General features: G+C 37.4%; 1 protein-coding gene across 1 annotated transcript in view; it reads left to right on the top strand.

The window, feature by feature from the left end:
- The first annotated feature begins 444 nt into the window (after nucleotides 1-444).
- The window catches only part of LOC119545320 (N-acetyllactosaminide alpha-1,3-galactosyltransferase-like 1), a 30,981-nt gene continuing 6,668 nt past the window's right edge, over nucleotides 445-24,757 (top strand). The window contains exons 1-3 of the mRNA XM_037850816.1: nucleotides 445-527; nucleotides 1,565-1,612; nucleotides 18,034-18,171. Of these exons, the coding sequence (XP_037706744.1) occupies nucleotides 445-527; nucleotides 1,565-1,612; nucleotides 18,034-18,171 (269 nt within the window). The remainder of the gene's footprint in view (nucleotides 528-1,564; nucleotides 1,613-18,033; nucleotides 18,172-24,757) is intronic.

A 24,757-nucleotide genomic window follows, 5' to 3' on the forward strand; every position in this document is an offset into this window, starting at 1 on the left:
TATGAGCATTTGTACAATGGCTGCTTTAAAACCCTTGTTAGATAATTCTAAAAGCTGTTATCTTGACATCTACTGACTTTCTTCTCTCATTCAAGCTGAGATTTTCCTGGTTCTGGATAAGTGATTTTTCTTTGTCACCTAGACATTTGGGTATTATGTCATGAGATTCTGGGTCTTATTTAAGTCTTTTGTTTTTGGAGGCCTCTTCTGTGAAAGCTCAAGCTGGAAAAGGGGATGGTGCTGTCTCATTAAAGTCAATTGGGGTGAAAGCCCAGATTTGCCACTGTGCCTCCTCTGACAAGCAGAGGGGGAGGTGCTCCTCATTACTGATGAATGGGGTTGGAGTTCAGGTGCGTATGTTATCTCCACTGATACTGAAGGAGGATAACCTCAGTTGTGAACAATATGAAAGTTGTTGACTCTCCACAAAGCCATCCAGTGAGGATGGGGATGCTCCTAGAGTGGAAGTCTAAGCTCTCCATTTGGTCTTTGCTGGAAGGAGTGAAGGTGGAACCAGTTTTTCTGTGGTATTCTGTGGAGTAGAGTGGTTAGTGTATAAAAGTTTTCCATCTTGTTAGGCTTTTCTTTTCCTGGTCCTTTAGTTAGAAAGACTAGGCTTTCCTTAGGGCTCTTTTTAGTCTGTACACATTGGCAGTTCTGGGTTGATAGCTTCTCTAGTACCCAGTCTGGGATATATGTTGCTGAAAGAAAACCCAGGGAACTCACCACCATGTTTTTCTTTGAGTCCTGAGAGCCCTAATTTGTTTGCCTTCTCTCCCCCTTTCAGTCTTATGTTTGTTTTATATATATTGCACAGGATTTTTAGTTCCACTTAGTAGGAGAAATAGGGACTACTTCATCTTTTCAGAAGCACAAGTTGCTTAAAGTTATTCCTATTTTGCAAAATATCCCAGGTTTATAAAAGGGAAACTGCTTAATAACCTTCTTAATTGAATAATTAATTTAAAGTGAAACAAACCTTAGATGTGTCCTGTATTCAAATAAACATCAAGGTAAACATCTGCATCCCTGCTCCAACCTGTTTAATTTCAATATTTAATAAAGTACCTATCACATAGTAGACCACTAACATGATAAATGAGTTAATTGAATCTGCATTTTTGCCTGAATATACATTCTTTTGACCACTTGTTAATTTTTAAAAATATATTCCTCTCAAAAACCATACTCTTTCTTGCCTTCATGCCTTTGTTTATTACTGCTTCACCTTATACCTCTTTCCTAAACAAGCCCTTATCTTTCCAGACCCAGTTCACATATTTCTTCTCCAAATGGTTTCCACTGACTGCAAATTTTAGATTGGATGCCTGTTTATATGATCTCATAGAGCTCTTTTTTCCTATTAGTACTTATCACTCTAGACTATAATTGTCTATTTAATATTGTCTTTTCTGCAAGGCTATAAGCATCCTGAAGGCAAGACCTAGATCTAAATGTTCATAGTTGTAGAATCAGCACCAAACAAAGCTTATCATGGGGCTCAAAATCTATTTGTTGAATGAATACATTATTCTCAATAACTTGATTTTCTCTTTGTACCCAGGAATCATCAAGTAGAAGAACCTCAGCTCTCTGATTGGTTTAATCCTAAGTAAGAACAAAAATTCTACTCACAAAATAATTACAAAAACTCAGTTTTTTTCCATCACCAAATTGTAGTTAGCTGGGAGATTTCCAGGAGTTGGAGTTTTTATTTTAAGGTTTTATGTACAAACCCAGGGTCTATTTATCAAGAAATAGACAATTAAGGGTGGTAATGAGAAAGCTGCTACACTCTATCTGGTTTAACATTCCTGGTTTTATTGGGAAAGAAAGAATCTCTTTGGAAGCAACTCCAAAATACCATTAATGACTTCTCTTGATTTTGGCATTAACACTCCCCCTACCTCCTGCAACACAATCCTGAATGTTAGTTCATCATCCACCTGCTTCCTTTTTTTAAAAAGCAGTTTTATTGAGATATATTCATATGCCATATAATCCATCCAAAATGTACAATCAATTGCTTTCAGTATAATCACAGAGTTGTACATTCATCACCACAATCAATTTTGGAACATTTTCATTACTCTAAATAGAAAAATCTCTTTCTTTTTAATGGCTACATAGTAGTCTATTTTAACGGTTGTATACAATAATTTATTTAACTAACTTCCTATTGGTTTTGTATCTTTTACATTATTGCAAATAATGTTTCAGTGAATACCCTTGTACATATACATTTCTACTTGAAAAGTGAATTTATCCTATGGATAAATTCTTAGCATGGAGTCATTAGTTAAAAGATGTAGATATTTTAAATCTTGTTTCAGGTTGCTAAATTGTCCTTTAATATTTGCATCATTTTATTTTCTTTTCTACAGTGGATAAACTTTAGGAGTATTTATGTTATCTTATTTGTTTGATACTACTTTAGTAATTATTGGGAAAACTGTCATTAAAAATACCTCAAGTCGGTTTGCATTTCTGTAACTATTATTGAGTTTGAGCATTTTTTATGTTTATTGTTCATTTATATTTCATCTCACTTGAATACCTTTTCCATATTTATATTTTAATAGGCCTTAGATGTACATAATTAGATTAATAATAGTCCTTCATTCATGACTCCCTATCATTGGTTCAAGCAAAACCTATGTATATTATTTGTTTGCATGTTTATTTTTAATGAGACAAAAATTGCAGTCTTCAATAACTTCAGCATCTAGCTTTGTATGTTTCCAATACCCTCACTCTGTCTCCTCCCCCTACCTCCTGCAACACAATCCTGAATCTTAGTTCATCATCCACCTGCTTCCTTTTATTTAAAAGCAGTTTTATTGAGATATATTCATATACCATATAATCTGTCTAAAATGTACTATCAGTTGCTTTCAGTATAATCAGAGTTGTACATTCATCACCACAATTAATTTTGGAACATTTTCATTATTCCAGATAGAAAAATCTCATATCCCTTAGCAGTCACCTCTCAATCCCTTTATCCTTCCCCAGCCCTACATAACCATTAATTAATTCTGTCCCTATAAATCTATTTATATTTACATTTATAAAAATGGAATCATACAACGTGTTGTACTTTGTGTCTGGTTTCTTTCACTTAGCATAACTTTTTTAAAAATAATTATCGTTTTTTTTTAATTAGAGAGGTAGTAGGTTTACAGAAAAGTCATGTAAAAAATAGAGCATTCCCATATAGTCCCCTATTGTTGACACTTTGCATTAGTGTGGTACCTTTGTTACAATTGATGACAGAATATTAAAATATTACTGTTAGCTACAGTCCATGGGTTACATTATGTGTATTTCCCCCTAAACCCTCCTATTATTAATACCTTGTAATAGTATCATACATTTGTTATAACTCATGAAAGGACATTCTTATGTCTTTCATAAGACAGACTCTATCTGTGAATACAGTTCAGGTGGTTTGTAAACTTTGATGGAAAGAAATTATAACTTTATTTTCTCTAACTGAAATTTAGCACTTCCTTCAGTGATAAATGTAGGAAACAACCAGGGTAAAATTAACAGTACCAGTTACTTTGTCACTGGGGTTTCAGATATACCAGATGTTTTCAATATTACATCAGGGTCATTGCAGATATCTCAAAATATCAGTTACTTTCATAATTACTTCAAAAGTACAGTTATTGTTAGACCCACTGTTAGACCTTATTATTTAATGCAATAATTAAGAGGCACATATACTACTATTATCACAAATTTTAAAAATATTTTAATAATTATTTCAATATAGTTGGCTTCTTTTGTAATACTATATTTTGTTTTTTATATTTAAAAATAATATTCTTAGAGGCATCATAGGCTTTTATTGAATTACCAAAATCTCAGAAATAAAATGAATATCCACTAGTAAGGAAATGGCTAAACAAACTGTCCACACCTTGGAATATTATGTAGCCATTAAAAGAGTGAATAACCCTACTTCACATCTTGTACAAAAATCAGCTTAAAATAGGTCAAAGACCTAAATATAAGAGCCATGACTACCAAACTCCTAGAAGAAAATGTAGGGAAGCATCTTTTAGATCTTTTTTTTAAATTTTATTTTGAAATAAATTCAAAGTTATAGGAACAGTTGCAAAAACAATACAACCCCATACACAGAGCTCCAGCATACCCTGACCCCCCCTTCCCGAATACCCCAATCCACCAGCTTTAACATCCTGTCACACCACCATTTCTCTCTCCCTCCCTCCCTATCTATCATCCATCATCTATTGTTCTGTCTTAACATAAGAGAACAAGCTGCACACATCCTTGAACAAACACTATAATTCACATATACACTTCCCATGAACAAGAACATTCTTTTATGCAATCCCATTAAGCACAGCTAAGAAGTTCAAGAAATTCAACATTGATACAAAGCTTACATTATATATTTCCTCTTTTTTTTTCTTATGTCCCAACTGTGTCCCTTTGAGCCTCCTCTCCTCCATCCTCAGATCCCATCCAGGATCATCCTTGGCATTTAATTGTCATCTATTTAGACTGTCTTTTTTTTTCAATTGTGGAAACATATATACAGCCTAAATCTTCCCATTCCACCCTCTCCCTAGCAATCCATTAGTGGGATTAATCACATTTAGAATGTTGCAATGCTATCACCTTCCCACCACCCATTACTAGAAATTTCCCTGCACCTCAAGCAGCAACCCTACACTCATTTCTTAACTCCCCATTGCCCCTTCCCCCACTTCTCATAACCCATACTCTGCTTTTCATCTCTATGGTCATGTTCTCTGATAATTTCTTTGTGTTTACCGTGGGGCTTAAAATTAACCTCTTATATCCATAACAATCTTGTTTTTCTTTGATACCAACTTAACTTCAATAGGACACATAAACTATGTTCCTATACTCCTCCATTCCCCCACCTTTATATAGTTCTTGTCAAAAATTACATATTTTACATTGAGTCCAAAACCACTGATTTGTCATTAGAGTTTGTGTATTTTATATCATGCAGGAAGTAAATAGTGGAGTTACAAATCAAAAATTATTGACTTATATTTGTATTCCATTGTGGTCAGAGTATGTGCTTTGAATATATTCAATTGTTTTTTTTTAATTTATTGAGGCTTGTTTTATGTCCCAGCATATGGGCTATTCTAGAGAAAGATCCGCGATCACTAGAGAAAAATATATGTCCTGGTGATTTGGGATGTAAGGTTCTACATATGTCTGTTAAAATTCTCTATATCTCTCTCTCCTTTGTCTGTTTCTTTGTTGGTAGGGCTCCATTTAGTATCTGAAGTAGGGCAGGTCTTTTATTGGCAAAATCTCTCAGCATTTGTTTGTCTGTGAAAAATTTAAGTTCTCCCTCAAATTTGATGGAGCGTTTTGCTGGATAAAGTATTCTTCGTTGGAAATTTTTCTCTCTCAGAATTTTAAACATGTCATGCCACTGCCTTCTCGCCTCCATGGTGGCCACTGAGTAGTCACTGCTTAGTCTTATGTTGTTTCCTTTGTATGTGTTGAATTGCTTTTCTCTTGCTGCTTTCAGAACTTGCTCCTTCTCTTCAGTATTTGACAGTCTGATCAAATATGTCTTGGAGTGGGTTTATTTGGATTTATTCTATTTGGAGTTCGCTGGGCATTTATGCTTTGTGTATTTATATTGTGTAGAAGGTTTGGGAAGTTTCCCCCAAGAATTTCTTTGAATACTCTTTCTAGACCTTTACCCCTCTCTTCCCCTTCTGGGACACCAATGAGTCAAATTTGGACGTTTTATTTTATCTGTCATATCCCTGAGATCCATTTTGAGTTTTTCAATTTTTTTCTCCATTCTTTCTTTTGTTATTTCATTTTCTGTTCTGTGGTCCTCTAGGACGCTGAGTCATTGTTCAGCTTCCTCTAATCTTGTATTATGAGTATCCAGTCTTTTTAATTTGGCCAACAGTTTCTTTTATTTCCATAAGATCATCCATTTTTTAATTTACTCTTGTAATTTCTTCTTTATGCTCTTTTAGGGTCTTCTTGATGTCCTTCATATCCTGTGCCATGCTCTTCTTCATGCCCTTTATATCCTGTGCCATGCTCTCATTCTTTGATTGTAGTTCTTTGATTATTGCGCCAAGTACTGTGTCTCTCTGATATTTTGATTTGGGTGTTTGGGATTGGGTTCTCCATATCATCTGGTTTTATCATATGCTTTAAGATTTTCTGTTGATTTTGGCCTCTTGGCATTTGCTTTGTTTGATAGGGTTCTTTCAAGTTAAGAAAAATATGAATCTAATTTTTCAGATCTACAACTTGGTGGCGTACACTTTCTCTAACTAACCAGCAGATGGCATCTGCGAGTCACCTATTCCCCTCAAGTCAGTTCTCCTCAACTTTGACTTTGTGGTGTGTGGGGAAATGATTCTTGTGTGGTTCAATTGGTGAACTCAGTTTGGGTGTGTTGTTGGTGCTGTCCATTCTGAATTTGGGGTGTGTGTCTGAGTGGTTAGGGAGGCAGGGCAGCTTTAATAATCAAACCTCCCAGGTGTTCCCAGATATTCAAGGCTGTTGCAAGAGTCTAAGCCTTCATTTCAGTTTTGCCCCAGATTTTCTCTGCCACTGACCCGTAAGTCCCCAGCATTGACATAGCATCCCTGGGTTTTCTGAGCAGGCCCCCCTCCTCAGCTGTGAGCTTCCAGGACCTCTGCTGAGGGAAGGCTGTGCTACGTCACAAGTGCACGCCATCCCTCAAGGGAGGCCCTGGGCCACTGGGCTGTGCAGGGGCTCTCCCAGACTGATGCAAAGATGGCTGAATGGGACATCTCAACCCCCCTCCTTTTTGCACAGCTCTGCCTTCCCAGCTCCAGGACAACTAGCTGTGTGTGCACCCAAGGCCACTGTCCACAGCTGACATTGTGGTGTGTGCTCAGCGCCACGGGATACACTCCCCATCACACTGGGTTTCCTGGCATGGCTCTGGGCTGTGGGTCCGGCCCTGGGCAAGAGTGTCTCCAGCCCACCGGGGAGCCGGCTGCAAGCAGTACAGTTTCTTTCTTCTTTTGGCTCTCCTCTCTGCCCCCCTGGCCTTGAGGGAATCAGCAGCAGTCTATCCTCCCACACCAGACACTGAGAGGTTGGCACAGCCCACTCCTGCTGTGCTTCACTGCATGATTCTCACTGTTGTAACTGTAGCTGCTCCTGGGTTTTTTTGTTTTTCTTTTAAAAGAACTAGTCCCTCTCAAAACACTAACCCCCGGTTTTCCCAGACTGCAGTGAGGCCACGAGACTTTCAGCTGGCTCACTCACTCGTTTCAGAATGCAGACTCCCAGTTTCACCAAGTGCACAGTCCCTGTGGTTTTAGCAGGCCTTGTCCAGCTGGGGCATTGCTGTAACTGGTGTTCTGGGTCACTTTCTGGTTTTTATCTAGTATTGTTCATGGAGGTGTTTTTTGCCCTGTTTCACCTGGGAGGTTTGATTATTAAAGCTGCCCTGCCTCCCTAACCACTCAGACACATGCCCCACATTCAGGGCGGACAGCACCAACAACACACCCAAACTTAGCACACCAATTGAACCCAAGAATCAGACCCCACACACCACAAAGACAAAGTTGGGGAGAACTGACTTGAGGGGAATAGGTGACTTGTGGACGCCATCTGCTGGTTAGTTACAGAAAGTGTACACCACCAAGCTGTAGATCTGACAAATTAGAGATTGGTGTTTTTCATATCCTGAAAGAACCCTATCAAGTAAAGCAAATGCCAAGAGGCCAAAAACAATAGAAAATCATAAAGCAGATGATAAAACCAGACAATATGGAGAACCCAAACCCAAGCACCCAAATCAAAAGATCAGAGGAGACAGAGTACTTGGAGCAATTAATCAAAGAACTAAAGACAAACAATGAGAGCATGGCACAGGATATAAAGGACATGAAGAAGAGCATGGCACAGACATAAAGGACATCAAGAAGACCCTAGAAGAGCATAAAGAAGAAATTGCAAGAGTAAATAAAAAAAATAGATGATCTTATGGAAATAAAAGAAACTGTTGGCCAAATTAAAAAGATTCTGGATACTCATAGTACAAGACTAGAGGAAGCTGAACAATGACTCAGTGTCCTCGGGGACCACAGAACAGAAAATGAAATAACAAAAGAAAGAATGGAGAAAAAAATTGAAAAAATCAAAATGGATCTCAGGGATATGACAGATAAAATAAAACGTCCAAATTTAAGACTCATTGGTATCCCAGAAGGGGAAGAGAAGGGTAAAGGTCTAAAAAGAGTATTCAAAGAAATTTGGGGGGAAAACTTCCCAAACCTACACAATATAAATACGCAAAGCATAAATGCCCAGCTAACTCCAAAGAATAAATCCAAATAAACCCACTCCAAGACATATTTGATCAGACTGTCAAATACTGAAGAGAAGGAGCAAGTTCTGAAAGCAGCAAGAGAAAAGCAATTCAACACATACAAAGGAAACAACATAAGACTAAGCAGTGACTACTCAGTGGCCACCATGGAGGCAGGAAGGCAGTGGCATGACATGTTTAAAATTCTGAGAGAGAAAAATTTCCAACCAAGAATACTTTATCCAGCAAAACTCTCCTTCAAATTTATGGGAGAGCTTAAATTTTTCACAGACAAACAAATTCTGAGAGATTTTGCTAATAAAAGACCTGCCCTATTTCAGATACTAAAGAGAGCCCTACTGGCAGAGAAACAAAGAAAGGAGAGAGAGATTTAGAGAAATTAACAGACATATATAGAACATTACATCCCAAATCACCAGGGCACACATTCTTCTCTAGTGATCACAGATCTTTCTCCAGAATAGCCCATATGCTGGGACATAAAACAAGCCTCAATAGGTTTAAAAAAAATTGAATTTATTCAAATTCAAAGCACATTCTCTGACCACAATGGAATACAAATAGAAGTCAATAACCATCAGAGACAGAAAATTCACAAACACCAGGAGGCTAAAAATAAGGGGGAGATGAAAACATTCCCAGATAATCAAAAGCTGAGGGACTTCATCACCAGTAGATCAGTCCTATAAGAAATGCTAAAGAAGAATTGTGCAGGCTGAAAGGAAGGGACACTAAACAATTGACTGAAACCACATGAAGAAATAAAGATTCCCAGTAAAGATCACATGGTAAATATAAATACTAATACTACTGTATTTTTGATATGTAACTCCACTATTTACTTCCTACAGGATCTAAAATACATAAACTGTAATGACAAATCAGTGCTTTTGGACTCAATGTAAAATATGTAATTTTTGACAAGAACTACATAAAGGTGGGGGAATGGAGGAGTATAGGAAAATGGTTTACGTGTTCTATTGAAGTTAAGTTGGTATCAAAGAAAAACAAGACTGTTATAGATTTAAGAGGTTAAATTTAAGCCCCACGGTAAACACAAAGAAAGTATCAGAGAATATGACCATAGAGACAAAAAGTAGAGTATGGGTTATAAGAAGTGGGGGAAGGGGCAATGGGGAGTTAAGAAATGAGTGTAGGGTTTCTGTTTGAGGTGAAGGGAAATTTCTAGTAATGGATGGTGGGAAGGTGATAGCATTGCAACATTCTAAATGTGATTAATCCCACTAATGGAATGCTAGGGAGGGGTTGGAATGGGAAGGCTGTATATATGTTTCCACAATTGAAAAAAAAAACAGTCTAAATAGATAATGACAATTAAATGCCAAGGATGATCCTGGATGGGATCTGAGGATGGAGGAGAGGAGGCTCAAAGGGACACAGTTGGGACATAAGAAAAAAAAAAAAAGGAAATATAGAATGCAAGCTTTGTATCAATGTTGAATTTCTTGAACTTCTTAGTTGTGCTTAATGGGATTGCATAAAAGAATGTTCTTGTTCATGGGAAGTGTATATGTGAATTATATTGTTTGTTCAAGGATGTGTGCAACTTGCTCTCATATGTTCAGAAAACAGAGCAATAGATGATGGACGATAGACAGGGAGGGAAGGAAAGAAATGGTGGTGTGACAGGATGTTAAAGTTGGTGGATCAGGGTATCAGGGAAGGGGGGTCGGGGTATGCTGGAGTTCTGTGTATGGGGTTTGTATTGTTTTTGCAACTGTTCCTGTAAGTTTGAATTTATTTCCAAATAAAATTTAAAAATAAATAAAAATAAAAAAATAAAAAAATTTAAAGCAAAATGGACCTTTAAAGACCTAAATATAAGAGCTAGAGCCATAAAACTCCTAGAAGAAAAGATAGGGAAGTATCTTCAAGATCTTCTGGTAGACAGTGGTTTCTTAAACTTTATACCCAAAGAACGAGCAATAGAAGAAAAAATAGACTAACTGGACCTCCTCAAAATTGAATACTTTTGTGCTTCAAAGGATTCTGTGAAGAGGGTCAAAAAGCAGCCAACTCAATGGGAGAAAATATTTGGAAACCACATATCTGATAATATGTAAAGAATATCCAGAATATATAAAGAAATCCTACAATTCAACAATTAAGACAAACAACCCAATATAAAAATGGGCAAAAGACTTGAATAGACACTTTCCAAAGTGGAAATATAAATGGCTAAAAAGCACATGAAAAGATGCTCAACATTACTAGCTGTTAGGTAAATGCAAATCAAAACCTCAGTGAGATATTATTTCACAACTACTAGAATGGCCATTATTTAAAAAACAGAAAACTACAAGTGTTGGAGAGGATATGGAGAAATAGGAATACTTATACCCTGCTGGTGGGAATGCAGAATGGTACAGCTGCTGTGGAAGGCAGTTGGCAGTTCTTCAGGAAGCTAAAGTATAGAATTGCCATTTAATCCATCAATCCTGTTCCTAGGTATATACTCAGAAGATCTGAAAGCAGGGACACAAACAGACATTTGCACAATGATGATCAAAGTGGCATTATTCACAATTGCCAAAAGATGAAAATATCTCAAAAGTCCATCAACTGATGAATGGAAAAACAAATTGAGATATATTCATAAAATGGAATGTTATTCAGTTATGAGAAGAAATTGTGATGCTTGCCAACAACACAGATGAACCCTGAGGACATTACATTGAGGTAAATAAGTCAGACACAAAAGGACAAATAGTGTTGAACCCACTAATATGAACTAATTATAATGAACAAATTCACGGAGTGAATATCAAGAGTATAGGTTACCAGGAGATAGAACAAGAGTAGAGAATGGGGAGCTGATACTTAATTTGTGCAGAAGATTTAATAAGGTTTATTGTAAATGTTTGGAAAGGGATAGCGGTGATGGGAGAATAATATTGTGAGTGTAATTAACAGCACTGAATTATGAGTGTGACCATGGTTGAAAAGGGAAGTTTAGGGTTGTCTATGTCACTAGAAGGAAAAATAGAGGATGAAACATGGAACTGTATAAAACAGCAAGCCCTGTTGTGGATGATGAATGTGGTTAATAGTACAAATATAAGAATGTTCTTCCATGAACTAGAACACATGTACATCACTATTAGAAGGTCAATAATTGGGTGGCATATGGAACAAAGTACACTTAATGTAAACTAAAATAATAAAAAATATCTATTTTATTTGATTAAGTTTTAACAATCAGGAAAAAAAGACAACCTACTCAATGGGACAAAATATTTGGAAACCACATGTCCAATAAGGGTTTAATATCAGAATATATCAATAAAACCTACAACTCAACAATAATAAGAAAAACAACCCAATTTAAAAATGGGCAAAAGAATTGAGGAGACATCTCCCTAAAGAAGATATACAAATGGGCAGAAAGCACATGAAAAGATGCTCAACATCAATAGCCATCAGGGAAATGCAAATCTAAACCTCAATGGGATACCATTTCATGCCCACTACAATAGCTGCTTTAAAAAAAAAAACAGAAAATAACAAATTTTGGAGAGGATGTGGAGAAATAGGAACACTCATGCATTGCTGGTGGCAATGTAAAATGGTGCAACCACTGTGGAAGACAGTTTGGTGGATTCTCAGAAAGCTAAGTATAGAACTACCATAAGACTTGGCAATTCCACTATTCACTATATACCCAAAAGAATTGAAACAGGGACTCCAATATTTGTACATTGATGTTCATAGTGGCATTATTCACAATTGCCAAAAGGTGGAAGCAACCCAAGTGTCCATCAACCGATGAATGGATAAATAAAATGCGGTATATACACAGAATGGAATATTATTCAGCCACAAAAAGGAATGAGGTCATGATATATGTGACAACATGGATGAACCATGAAGACATCATGTTCAGTGAAATAAGCCAGATATAAAAGGACAAATATTGTATGACCTCACTGATTTGAAGCAATTAAAATAAGCAAACTCATAGAGTCAGAATCTAGAATATAAATTACCAGGGGGTGGTGTTGGGAGAGGGATTGGGAAGTTAAGGTTTAAAATGTTCAGGGTTGTTATTTGGAATGATGGAAAGGCTTTGGTAATGGATGGTGGTGAGGGTAGCATAACATTGTGAACATAATTAACAGCACTGAAATATATATCCAAATGTGATTAAAAAGGGAAATGTTAGATTGTATATATGTTAACAACATAAAAAAATTTTTAATCCATGGAACTACACTACACAGTGAACCCTAAGTTAAACCATGAGCTATAGTTAATAGTACAAGTTTTTAAATGTGCTAACATCAATTGTAACAAATGTTCCACACCAATGCAAGGTGTTAATAATAGGGTGGTATATGGGAATCCTGTATTTTATGCATGAATATTCTGGAAACCCACAACTTTTCTAATAAAGGAAAAAAGAGAATGATTAAGAGCTATTCTAGATAAACTGAAGGTATTTCTACAAGGTAATTTTGAGTAACAAAAGCAAACTGCAGAAAAGTGTGCATTATCTCATTATTGTAAAATAAACAGATAAAAGGGTCTGGATGTATATTTGTATGTGAATATTGTACATATATTTTCTATAGATTATATAAATATGGAGAAAAATTAGAGGGTGGGGTTTCAAACTAGGTGTAAAAGGGAACAAACTAGTTTGCTAATATGGGGATCCAACCAGAAATACAGGAGGTGGAGGAGGAGGATACTGATAGAGCAGAAATATGAAAAAGAACTAAGCAAAAAGGGACAAAAGTGAGTATGACTGCACAAAAAATCATGTGTATAATGGCATTTATGGGCTTATGTAAAATTAAGTCTGTGGGTATTTGTAGAAAGAAATTTAAAAGACTTTTAGACATGGATAATATACACCCTAGAATTTCTAGTACTATTCTATCATGATTCTCTGCCAGTTTATGATACATTTCCACTATGTCATTTCTGTTTCTTTCACCTTTTAGACTCAAACTCAGTTTCACAGATTTAGGTCAATATGGCCTTGACTTATAGGAAGAGTCTCCTACCCTTTTTCCCTACAACTTATACCCTTCCATACATATTATCATGACTTGCATCTCATCAAATCTTAGTGATAGCTTCTAGCACTGAAATTTCAAATTCATTTTAATACCTATTCTCCCTCTATTAGGATTATGGACACCTAAAGCCAAATACATTGTTTCCCTCCTTCCTCATTATGCTTCTTTCTGTATCACATCTATGATACTCTATAGTATTATGAAGCTTTAGCATTTCATCTATATTCCTTCTTTCTGGAAATTTTTATTGCAAACATCATACTTCTTGATCAGGTCACTTTGTGCCCTGCTGAACACCATCTGCTTAGGCCCCATGAGGAGTTTTCTTATCTCTTCAGATACCAAATCTGTCAGACTATAAGAGAAACAACTCAAGCTAGATGAAGTGACTTTAATGAAGGGATTGTTTGCAGAGATTTGGGCAGGTTTAAGAGACCCAACGAGATATGAAGGTATCAGGGGCTTTCAACTGTAGAGAGCTGTAACCAACCTAGGCCTCAAAAGGCAGGGGAAGGTAAATGGAGAATAACTAGGATAGTCTTCTCCCTTTGCCACTCAGCATCATTTCTTAACCTTCACTTACATGAAGAAACTCATGTCTCCAAAATAAGAGAAATGCAAAGTCCCAAAATCTAGGGTATCATCATGAGGTAATGTCAATTCAGTCATATTCCCACTTGGGACCTAAATTATAACATTAGGCATCTCCAGTACTCTTCATATAAGGTGGCAGGGGAAGGGGAGAAAACAACATAAAAAAATCACTGCTACAGTCCCACCTCTGTGGCTGTTCAGGAGGTTGATAATAATAGGAGGTAGTTAATAATTACTATTTCATGAGTTTTTTATCCACTGCTAACCCCATCAATGGCCAGAGTTCTTACATTATAGGTGATCCAGACTCTCATTCTTTTATTTAAAATGAATTTTATTGAGATATATTAACACACCATATAATCCATCCAAAGTATACAATCAATGGCTTACAATATCATCATATAGTTGTGCATTCATTGCCACAATTGATTTTAGAACATTTTCATTACTCCAAAATAAAAAAAAATAAAATAAAAGAGAACACCCCAACCTCCCTATTATTTATATTTTTTTGTCTTTATTTTATTACTCATCTGCCAATACACTGGATAAAGGGAGTGCCAGTCACAAGGTTTTCACAATTACATGGTCACACAATAAAAGCTATCATCATCAAGAATCAAGTCTACTGGATTACAGTTGAATAGATTCAGGTGTTTCCTTCTAGCTATTCTAATGTACTAGAAACTAAAAAGGAATATCTATATAATGCATAAGAACAACCTCTAGAATGACCTCTTGACTTTATTTGAAATCTCTTAGCCATTGAAACTTTATTTTGTTTCATTTCTCTTCCCCCTTTTGGTCAAGACGACATTCTCAATCCCATGATGTCAGAGCCATGCTCATCCCTGGGAGTCATGTCCCACATTGCCGGGGAGACTTAACAGTTATGGAAGTCATGTCCCATGTAGTGGGGAGGGTAAACTCTCTTTCTTGAAGAGTCTGAGTTATTTAGTGACCCTGCATTATTGAGTTGCCAAAATTTCCCATTGACCATTATTACTGGAAAATGGAGCATTAAGGAGCTCCCCAGGGAATCCCTTGGGTTTTATATGTAGTTTCCTTGACACCATTACATAACAGCAACTTAATGTCTCTTGGTAATGAGGATCAGTCACTCCAACCAGTACAGTAACACTATTTTCTGCCTGTTAGTTCAGCAGCATGAGGAACCCCAAATGATCAACTATAAGTTTCATAGAATCAGGACTTCAATACCTAGAGGAAGTCTCCCAAAGGAACTCAGAACTCCAAGCCCACTGAACCCAAGGTCACAAGAATGGCAAGCAAACATTCCATAAGTGAGGAGTCACATCTAATCCAAGAGCCACCCTTGTTTTACAGACTGTGTATTTTAGATTTGGAAGAAATTCATCTTGTTTTGGCCATTGATTTAAAGCATGTATGGCACACTACAGACAGTTCCTTAAACTTTCAGGGAATTGTCTCTGAACTAGCACTGAAATTAAGACTGCTGCTGGCCATTCAACTTTCTATCAGCCCAGCTTTCTCTGGACAGAGGCACATAGCATGACCAGTGAACTTGTGTAAGCGGGCCAATTGCCACAGTATTTTCACCATAAAATGGGTACATTGTTTGGAAGCAACATTACATGTGATACCAAGGCAATAAATAAGTTAATCTGCAAGTAGATAAAACTGGCGGATTTGTAGGCAGGGAAAACAAATCCATACTCAAAATATGGAAGTATTCCTCTGAGGAAAAAGTGCTGTCCCCTTCATGAGGGAGTCTAATACAATCAACCAGCCATCAGATGGCTGGCTGGTTCCTCTGAGGAATGGGACTATTTTGTGGGTTCAGAGTTTGTCCCTGCTATTGGCAGGTTGGGAACTCAGCCCTGGCTATAGCTCAACCTTAGTAAGGGGATGTGCATGTTGTTTAGCCTATACATAATCTCCATCCTTGTAGCTGGGGCCACTTTGTAGATAGACTTACTAAGCAAGCAACAATGTTGGATACGAGACAGTGTCTGGCTGACATCCAGAGGATAGGTCACCTTGTCCACCCAATTACTGAGAGCCTCCATTGCAGAGATACCCTCTAGCGAGCATTTACTTTCCAGGAAAATACCTTCATTTCTATAATACAAATCAAATGACTCTAACTCTCTTCTCCTACTTCTTCCTCTTCTATTTATCTTCTTTAATTAAACAATTTTAAATATAAGTTTTAAATTACCTTCAGCTTTCAGAGACTCTTTTTCTTCCTGGATTTCTTCTTGTAATATTTCTTTCATTCTGGCAACAAGTAGTTATTAAGATCGATTGAGCAAAGAGGAATAAACCTCAGACTCTTTCACCTTCTCAGATATTAATTTGAATCTGTAACATACCTAATCTGTAAGTGTCATCTCTGTGACAGGGATGCATTCAGCCAGCATTAAGGTGGAATTTGAGACATGTAAGTCAAATAGATGCAAAAAGAAACATATGATTATAAATTCTAAGTGTAGGAAGGGTTTAATAATAAATGAGCAAGTTAAAGACTCCCTAAAATAGTAAAAGGGGCACTTTTGAAAGATTTGTTATTATATTATTATTTTGACTGTTACTAATATACTATTTTTTTTATTTTATTTTGAAATAAATTCAAACTTACAAGAACAGTTGCAAAAACAATATAAACCCCATACACAGAACTCCAGTATACCCCAACCCCCCTCCACCTATACCCAGATCCACCAACTTTAACATCCTGTCACTCCACCATTTCTTTCTTTCCCTCCCTTCCTCCCTCCCTCCCTGTCTACCATCCATCATCTATTGCTCTGTCTTCTGAACATACTAATATATGATTAAGGGTTGCCAAACACCACTCCTGTCTGGGCTTGGATTTGTAAGTAAAACTTGCAGTCACCAATAGCAAAATGGCTTCTCACTTAGTATTTGATTCCTTCCAAAATGAAGGTCTCAGTGTGCTTCAGTAGTTTAATGCCCTACCTCCAGTCAAACTGTTTTTAATACTAATTCTACTACTTCTGCTGTCATTTGTTATTATTAAAAGCAAATCTAATGGCTTTTCCCCTCTTGGACTAATATTTTTTTCTTCCAGTTTGTACTGATGGGCCCAAAGCATTAGGGAGAAGGTGAAAAGGGTGTCTTCTAGAGCAGTAACAGAAAGAAAAAAGAGAAGGACAAAAGGAGAACGGAATGCATAAAGGAGACAGTGGTACTATGCCAAAAATCTCTGATGTAGGCAACAATCAAAGGAATGTTCAGGTACTGGGTTACCTAAGTTTAATCTTCAGTCAGCGTTCAAAGAAAGTAACCCCTGGGCTCAAAAGGCAGTATGGTATAAAACAGTGAATCTTGTGGTGGAGAACATACATGATTAACTGTACAAATATTAGAAATCTCTTTCATGATCTAGAACAAATGTATGACACTATAACTAGAAGTTAATAATACAGGGGTATATCGGGAAAAAAACATTCCTATTGCAAACTATGTACTACAGTTCATAGTATTTTAACATTCTTTCATCAACAGTAACAAATGTCTTATGGCAATACCATGAGTCAATAATGGAGGGGATGGGGTTACAGGTATGGGAGGATTTGAGTTTTCTTTATTATTTTAATTTCTTTTCTGGAATAATGGATGCACAGCTGTATGATGGTACCATGGGCAATTGAATGTGAATAATCTCAATAAAATTGAATTTTTAAAAAAGGCAATATGGTATAATGGTTAAATTAAAGCATAGACACTAAAGCTAGACTGGATGGTTCTTCAATCCTGATTCTACCATTTATTAGTGGTGTGATACTAAGCAATTTATTCAACTTATCTCCGCCTAAGTTTCTTCATATGAAAAACAGGGATAATAATACTTACCTTATAAGTCATTGTAAAGATTGGATCAGTTATTTAAAGCACTTATGCACAATGCCTGGTACATACTAAGTACACTGTAAGTGTCAACTATTACCAGTTGGGCAACAACTTCTGTTATAGTAAAGTGGTACCTGCTTAATCCATTTCTTGTTTGTTCAACAGGAAACGTCCTGATGTTATAACAACAACTGCCTGGCTTGCTCCAGTCATATGGGAAGGAACTTATAATAGAAAGTTCCTGGAAAAATATTACAAAAGGCTGAACATTACCATTGGCTTGGCTGTATTTGCTACTGGAAGGTAAGTGCTGCTAGTATTTATCCCTTTTTATTTTGGAAAAATGTGGATGAACACCCATGGACTTTCTATATCCAAACAGCTACTGATAATTAACTTTAATAAATTATTTATAGCTGCCATTTATAATATTACAGTGATTATTTTCTCCAACCCTGGCTGGGTCCTTAACACTCCTTGGCAAACTTTTCACTAATAACCATATAGCTCTCTTTCCCTTTTGATACCAATAAAGCATGGCTAACTCTGCCCAATGTGCACAATGACCAATCCCATGACACCAGGGTTTCAAAGGGAGAAAGAGCTTTATTGTAAAGTGCAAAGCAAGGAGAACAGGAGGCTTATGGGCCTCAGATCTGTCTTCCCAAAATGCAGTAGTTTTAAAGTATTCAAAGACAAGCAGGCTTAGGATAGTGAGTATAATGACTCGGGATGATGAAGTTAGAGAAGTTTAATTATTGAGGATTTGCAGATACAAGAAAGTATGTAAAAAAAACGGTGACCTCAACATGATGATGGGTGTGATTTTTAGTTTTAAAATGAGGTATATGTCACTTATAGTATAAAGGTTAAGCTACTGCACCTGTCAGGTGGGCCAATTCTGGTTAGAACTAGCTTTGCCAAGTAAGATAGCCTAGGAATTGGGATGAGTTAGTTCTGAGCTGATTCAAGTTCCTTCATTAATAAACATTAAGGGGCTGTGTACATTATCACAAGACTTCAAAGCTGTAAAACAAGATAAGGATGTACAAGCAGAGCAGTCACAAGTTATCATAAGGCTTTACAGTTACAAGGTAAAGATTACATAGTTACACAATAAAGCATCATCATCAAAGATCAAGGCATTTTGGTTACAGTTCAGTGAGTTTTGGCAGTTCCAGGTATTTACTTTTGGCCATTCCACAATATAGTAGAAAGTAAAAAGCATCTATAATGATTCGGTAACTATAATTATTTGTTAACTCTTTTTCTTTTGAACAATGTTATTCATACACCATATATCCCATCCTAAGTAAACAATCAAAGGTTCCAGGTATAATCACATGGTTATGCATTCACCACCACAATCTGTAGGAGGACATTCCCATTTTTTTCCACAAAGAAAGAGGAAGAGGAAAAAAAAAAACAGGAAAAAGAAAAAACTGACAATTAAAAAAGATAAAAGAAAAAAATACAATAAAAAGGTCAGACAACAACACCAATACCAAGAATCCTGTACCCCTCCCTTATATCTCCCTCTTATAAGCATTCAGTTTTGATATATTGCCTTTGTTACAATTAATGAAAGCATATTATAATATTATTGTTAACTACAGACTCTAATTTGCATTGATTGTATTTTCCCCCAATACCATCCTTTTCCAACACATTGCAAAGTTGACATTCATTCTCCCTTGTGTAAAATCATTCTTATATTTGTACATTTAATCACAGTCATTGGACACTCTAGGTTTCAGTAAGTTATACAGTCCCAGTCTTTATCTTTCCCTCTGGTGTCATACATGCCTGCGGGACACTGTTATCGAGTTCTGACTTGGCGGGCCTGGGCCAGGGGAACTGATCAGCCCCTAGGAAAGGTAGTGGGGCACGGGTGGTAGCGCCCTCCACGGCCCCCCGGGCCTGAGAAAGTGGAGCCGAATGCAGGCCCCATTTCCTCACCCCAAAGTACAATCGTTGGGGAGGGCTTGCCGGAGAAAACCCCAACCCCGTGCCTTACCCGCGCCCTCCACCCTCTTCGTTACCGGAGCAACTCCCGCCCCTTTTCAATCAACCTCCGCGCCCTCTCAGAACCAATCCAAGCCTTTAACCCCTACAGCTACCCCGCCCTCTAAACCGCCCGATATAAGCTTGTACTCTCCCCTAATAAACTCTCTTGGCTTCTTCACCCTAAAAGAAACGTGTCCCGCCTGTTCCTTCTCGCCGCCCTCCACACCTTGCACGCCTCCGCCGGGGACCGGGCCCAGTCCCCCGCCTCGCCCTCGCCTCCGGGAAAGAGCCCCCGCCGCTGGTACCCTCCGAGCAATCCCGAGAGCCTAGGATTTAGCAACCGGCCGCCACCCCCCCCAGACGAGTCAACTGCGACCGCACATGCCCCTAACCTTCCTCTTTCAACCATACTCACAGTCTTCTGTGTTCAGTGAACTTACAATATTGTGCTGGCATCACACAGTACTGTGCTATCTATTTCTGGATTTATATAATCAATCCTGTTGAACATTCTATACTCCTTCAACATCAAATGCCCAATCTCTACCCTCTTTCTATTTCCTGATATCTTCATTTCTACACTCTTCTTCCAACCTCTCTATCCTGTCTTTTCCTAGCTGTCTGTAGCACCCCCTTTAGTATTTCTTATAGAGGAGGTCTCCTGTTCATGAACTCTCTCAGTGTCTGTTTATCTGTAAATATTTTAAACTCTCCACCATTTTTGTTTGTTTGTTTGTTTTTCACAGCTTTATTGAGGTATAACTCACCTGTCACCCAATTCATTCACTCAAAGTTCACAATTCAGTGGCTTTAGTGTACTCACAGACCGGTGCAACCATCACCAAATTTCACCGAGTATTGTTTTTTTTTTTTTTTATCATCATTTTATTGAGATATATTCACATACCACACAGTCATACAAAACAAATCGTACTTTCGATTGTTTACAGTACCATTACATAGTTGTACATTCATCACCTAAATCAATCCCTGACACCTTCATTAGCACACACACAAAAATAACAAGAATAATAATTAGAGTGAAAAAGAGCAATTGAAGTAAAAAAGAACACTGGGTACCTTTGTCTGTTTGTTTCCTTCCCCTACTTTTCTACACATCCATCCATAAACTAGACAAAGTGGAGTTTGGTCCTTATGGCTTTCCCAATCCCATTGTCACCCCTCATAAGCGACATTTTTATACAACTGTCTTCGAGATTCATGGGTTCTGGGTTGTAGTTTGATAGTTCCTGGTATCCACCACCAGCTACCCCAATTCTTTAGAACCTAAAAAGGGTTGTCTAAAGTGTGCGTAAGAGTGCCCACCAGAGTGATCTCTCGGCTCGTTTTGGAATCTCTCTGCCACTGAAGCTTATTTCATTTCCTTTCACATCCCCCTTTTGGTCAAGAAGATGTTCTCCGTCCCACGATGCCGGGTCTACATTCCTCCCCGGGAGTCATATTCCACGTTGCCAGGGAGATTCACTCCCCTGGGTGTCTGATCCCACGTAGGGGGGAGGGCAGTGATTTCACCTTTCAAGTTGGCTTAGCCAGAGAGAGAGGGCCACATCTGAGCAACAAAGAGGCATTCAGGAGGAGACTCTTAGGCACAAATATAGGGAGGCCTAGCCTCTCCTTTGCAGCAACCGTCTTCCCAAGGGTAAAACTTATGGTAGAGGGCTCAACCCATCAAACCACCAGTCCCCTATGTCTGTGGTCATGTTAGCAACCATGGAGGTGGGGTAGGTGAATACCCCTGCATTCTCCACAGGCTCCTCAAGGGGGCACTACATCTTTTTTTTTTTCCTTGTTTTTCTTTTTTCTTTTTTTTTTTTTAACTTTCCCTTCTTTTTTAAATCAACTGTATGAAAAAATAAAAGTTAAAAAGAAAACAAACATACAATAAAAGAACATTTCAAAGAGACCATAACAAGGGGGTAAGAAAAAGACAACTAACCTAAGATAACTGCTTAACTTCCAACATGTTCCTACTTTACCCCAAGAAAGTTACATAATATAGCAACATTTCTGTGAACTTGTTCCTACTATATCCATCAGAAATTAACAGACCATAGTCATTCCTGGGCATCCCCAGAACGTTAAATAGCTTATCTGTTCTTCTTGGATTATTGTTCCCCCTTCCTTAATTGCTCTCTACTGCTAGTTCCCCTACATTCTACATTATAAACCATTTCTTTTACATTTTTCAAAGTTCACATTAGTGGTAGCATATAATATTTCTCTTTTTGTGCCTGGCTTATTTCGCTCAGCATTATGTCTTCAAGGTTCATCCATGTTGTCATATGTTTCACCAGATCGTTCCTTCTTACTGCCGCGTAGTATTCCATCGTGTGTATATACCACATTTTATTTATCCACTCATCTGTTGAAGGACATTTGGGTTGTTTCCATCTCTTGGCAATTGTGAATAATGCTGCTATGAACATTGGCGTGCAGATATCTGTTCGTGTCACTGCTTTCCGATCTTCCGGGTATATACCGAGAAGTGCAATCGCTGGATCGAATGGTAGCTCTATATCTAGTTTTCTAAGGAACTGCCAGACTGACTTCCAGAGTGGCTGAACCATTATACAGTCCCACCAACAATGAATAAGAGTTCCAATTTCTCCACATCCCCTCCAGCATTTGTAGTTTCCTGTTTGTTTAATGGCAGCCATTCTAACCGGTGTTAGATGGTATCTCATTGTGGTCTTAATTTGCATCTCTCTAATAGCTAGTGAAGCTGAACATTTTTTCATGTGTTTCTTGGCCATTTGCATTTCCTCTTCAGAGAACTGTCTTTTCATATCTTTTGCCCATTTTATAATTGGGCTGTCTGTACTATTGTCATTGAGTTGTAGGATTTCTTTGTATATGCAAGATATCAGTCTTTTGTCAGATACATGGTTTCCAAAAATTTTTTCCCATTGAGTTGGCTGCCTCTTTACCTTTTTGAGAAATTCCTTTGAGGTGCAGAAACTTCTAAGCTTGAGGAGTTCCCATTTATCTATTTTCTCTTTTGTTGCTTGTGCTTTGGGTGTAAAGTCTAGGAAGTGGCCTCCTAATACAAGGTCTTGAAGATGTTTTCCTACATTATCTTCTAGGAGTTTTATGGTACTTTCTTTTATATTGAGATCTTTGGTCCATTTTGAGTTAATTTTTGTGTAGGGGGTGAGGTAGGAGTCCTCTTTCATTCTTTTGGATATGGATATCCAACTCTCCCAGCCCCATTTGTTGAAAAGACCATTATGGCTCAGTTCAGTGACTTTGGGGGCCTTATCAAAGATCAGTCTGCCATAGATCTGAGGGTCTATCTCTGAATTCTCAATTCGATTCCATTGATCTATATGTCTATCTTTGTGCTAGTACCATGCTGTTTTGGCAACTGTGGCTTTATAATAAGCTTCAAAGTCAGGGAGTGTAAGTCCTCCCACTTCGTTTTTCTTTTTTAGAGTGTCTTTAGCAATTCGAGGCATCTTCCCTTTCCAAATAAATTTGATAACTAGCTTTTCCAAGTCTGCAAAGTAGGTTGTTGGAATTTTGATTGGGATTGCATTGAATCTGTAGATGAGTTTGGGTAGAATTGACATCTTAATGATATTTAGCCTTCCTATCCATGAACATGGAATATTTTTCCATCTTTTAAGGTCCCCTTCTATTTCTTTTAGTAGAGTTATGTAGTTTTCTTTGTATAGGTCTTTTACATCTTTGGTTAAGTTTATTCCTAGGTACTTGATTTTTTTAGTTGCTATTGAAAATGGTATCTTTTTCTTGAGTGTCTCTTCAGTTTGTTCATTTCTAGCATATAGAAACATTACTGACTTATGTGCATTAATCTTGTATCCCGCTACTTTGCTAAATTTGTTTATTAGCTCTAGTAGCTGTATCGTCGATTTCTCAGGGTTTTCTAGATATAAGATCATATCATCTGCAAACAATGACAGTTTTACTTCTTCTTTTCCAATTTGGATGCCTTTTATTTCTTTGTCTTGCCGGATTGCCCTGGCTAGCACTTCCAGCACAATGTTGAATAACAGTGGTGACAGCGGGCATCCTTGTCTTGTTCCTGATCTTAGAGGGAAGGCTTTCAGTCTCTCACCATTGAGTACTATGCTGGCTGTGGGTTTTTCATATATGCTCTTTATCATGTTGAGGAAGTTTCCTTCAATTCCTACCTTTTGAAGTGTTTTTATCAAAAAGGGATGTTGGATTTTGTCAAATGCTTTTTCAGCATCTATTGAGATGATCAATTGATTTTTCCCTTTCGAGTTTTTAATGTGCTGTAATACATTGATTGTTTTTCTTATGTTGAACCATCCTTGCATGCCTGGAATGAACCCCACTTGGTCATGGTGTATGATTTTTTTAATGTGTCTTTGGATTCGATTTGCAAGTATTTTGTTGAGGATTTTTGCATCTATATTCATTAGGGAGATTGGCCGGTAGTTTTCCTTTTTTGTAGCATCTTTGCCTGGTTTTGGTATTAGATTGATGTTAGCTTCATAAAATGAGTTAGGTAGTGCTCCATTTTCTTCAATGTTTTGAAAGAGTTTGAGTAAGATTGGTGTCAGTTCTTTTTGGAAAGTTTGGTAGAATTCCCCTGTGAAGCCATCTGGCCCTGGGCATTTATTTGTGGGAAGATTTTTGATGACTGATTGGATCTCTTTGCTTGTGATGGGTTGGTTGAGGTCTTCTATTTCTTCTCTGGTCAGTCTAGGTTGTTCATATGTTTCCAGGAAACTGTCCATTTCTTCTACATTCTCCAGTTTGTTGCCATACAGTTGTTCATAATATCCTCTTATAATTTTGTTAATTTCTTCAGGATCTGCAGTTATGTTACCTTTTTCATTCATTATTTTGTTTATATGGGTCTTCTCTCTTT

This window comes from Choloepus didactylus, chromosome 10 (genome assembly GCF_015220235.1).
Source record: "Choloepus didactylus isolate mChoDid1 chromosome 10, mChoDid1.pri, whole genome shotgun sequence".
NCBI lineage: Eukaryota > Metazoa > Chordata > Mammalia > Pilosa > Megalonychidae > Choloepus > Choloepus didactylus.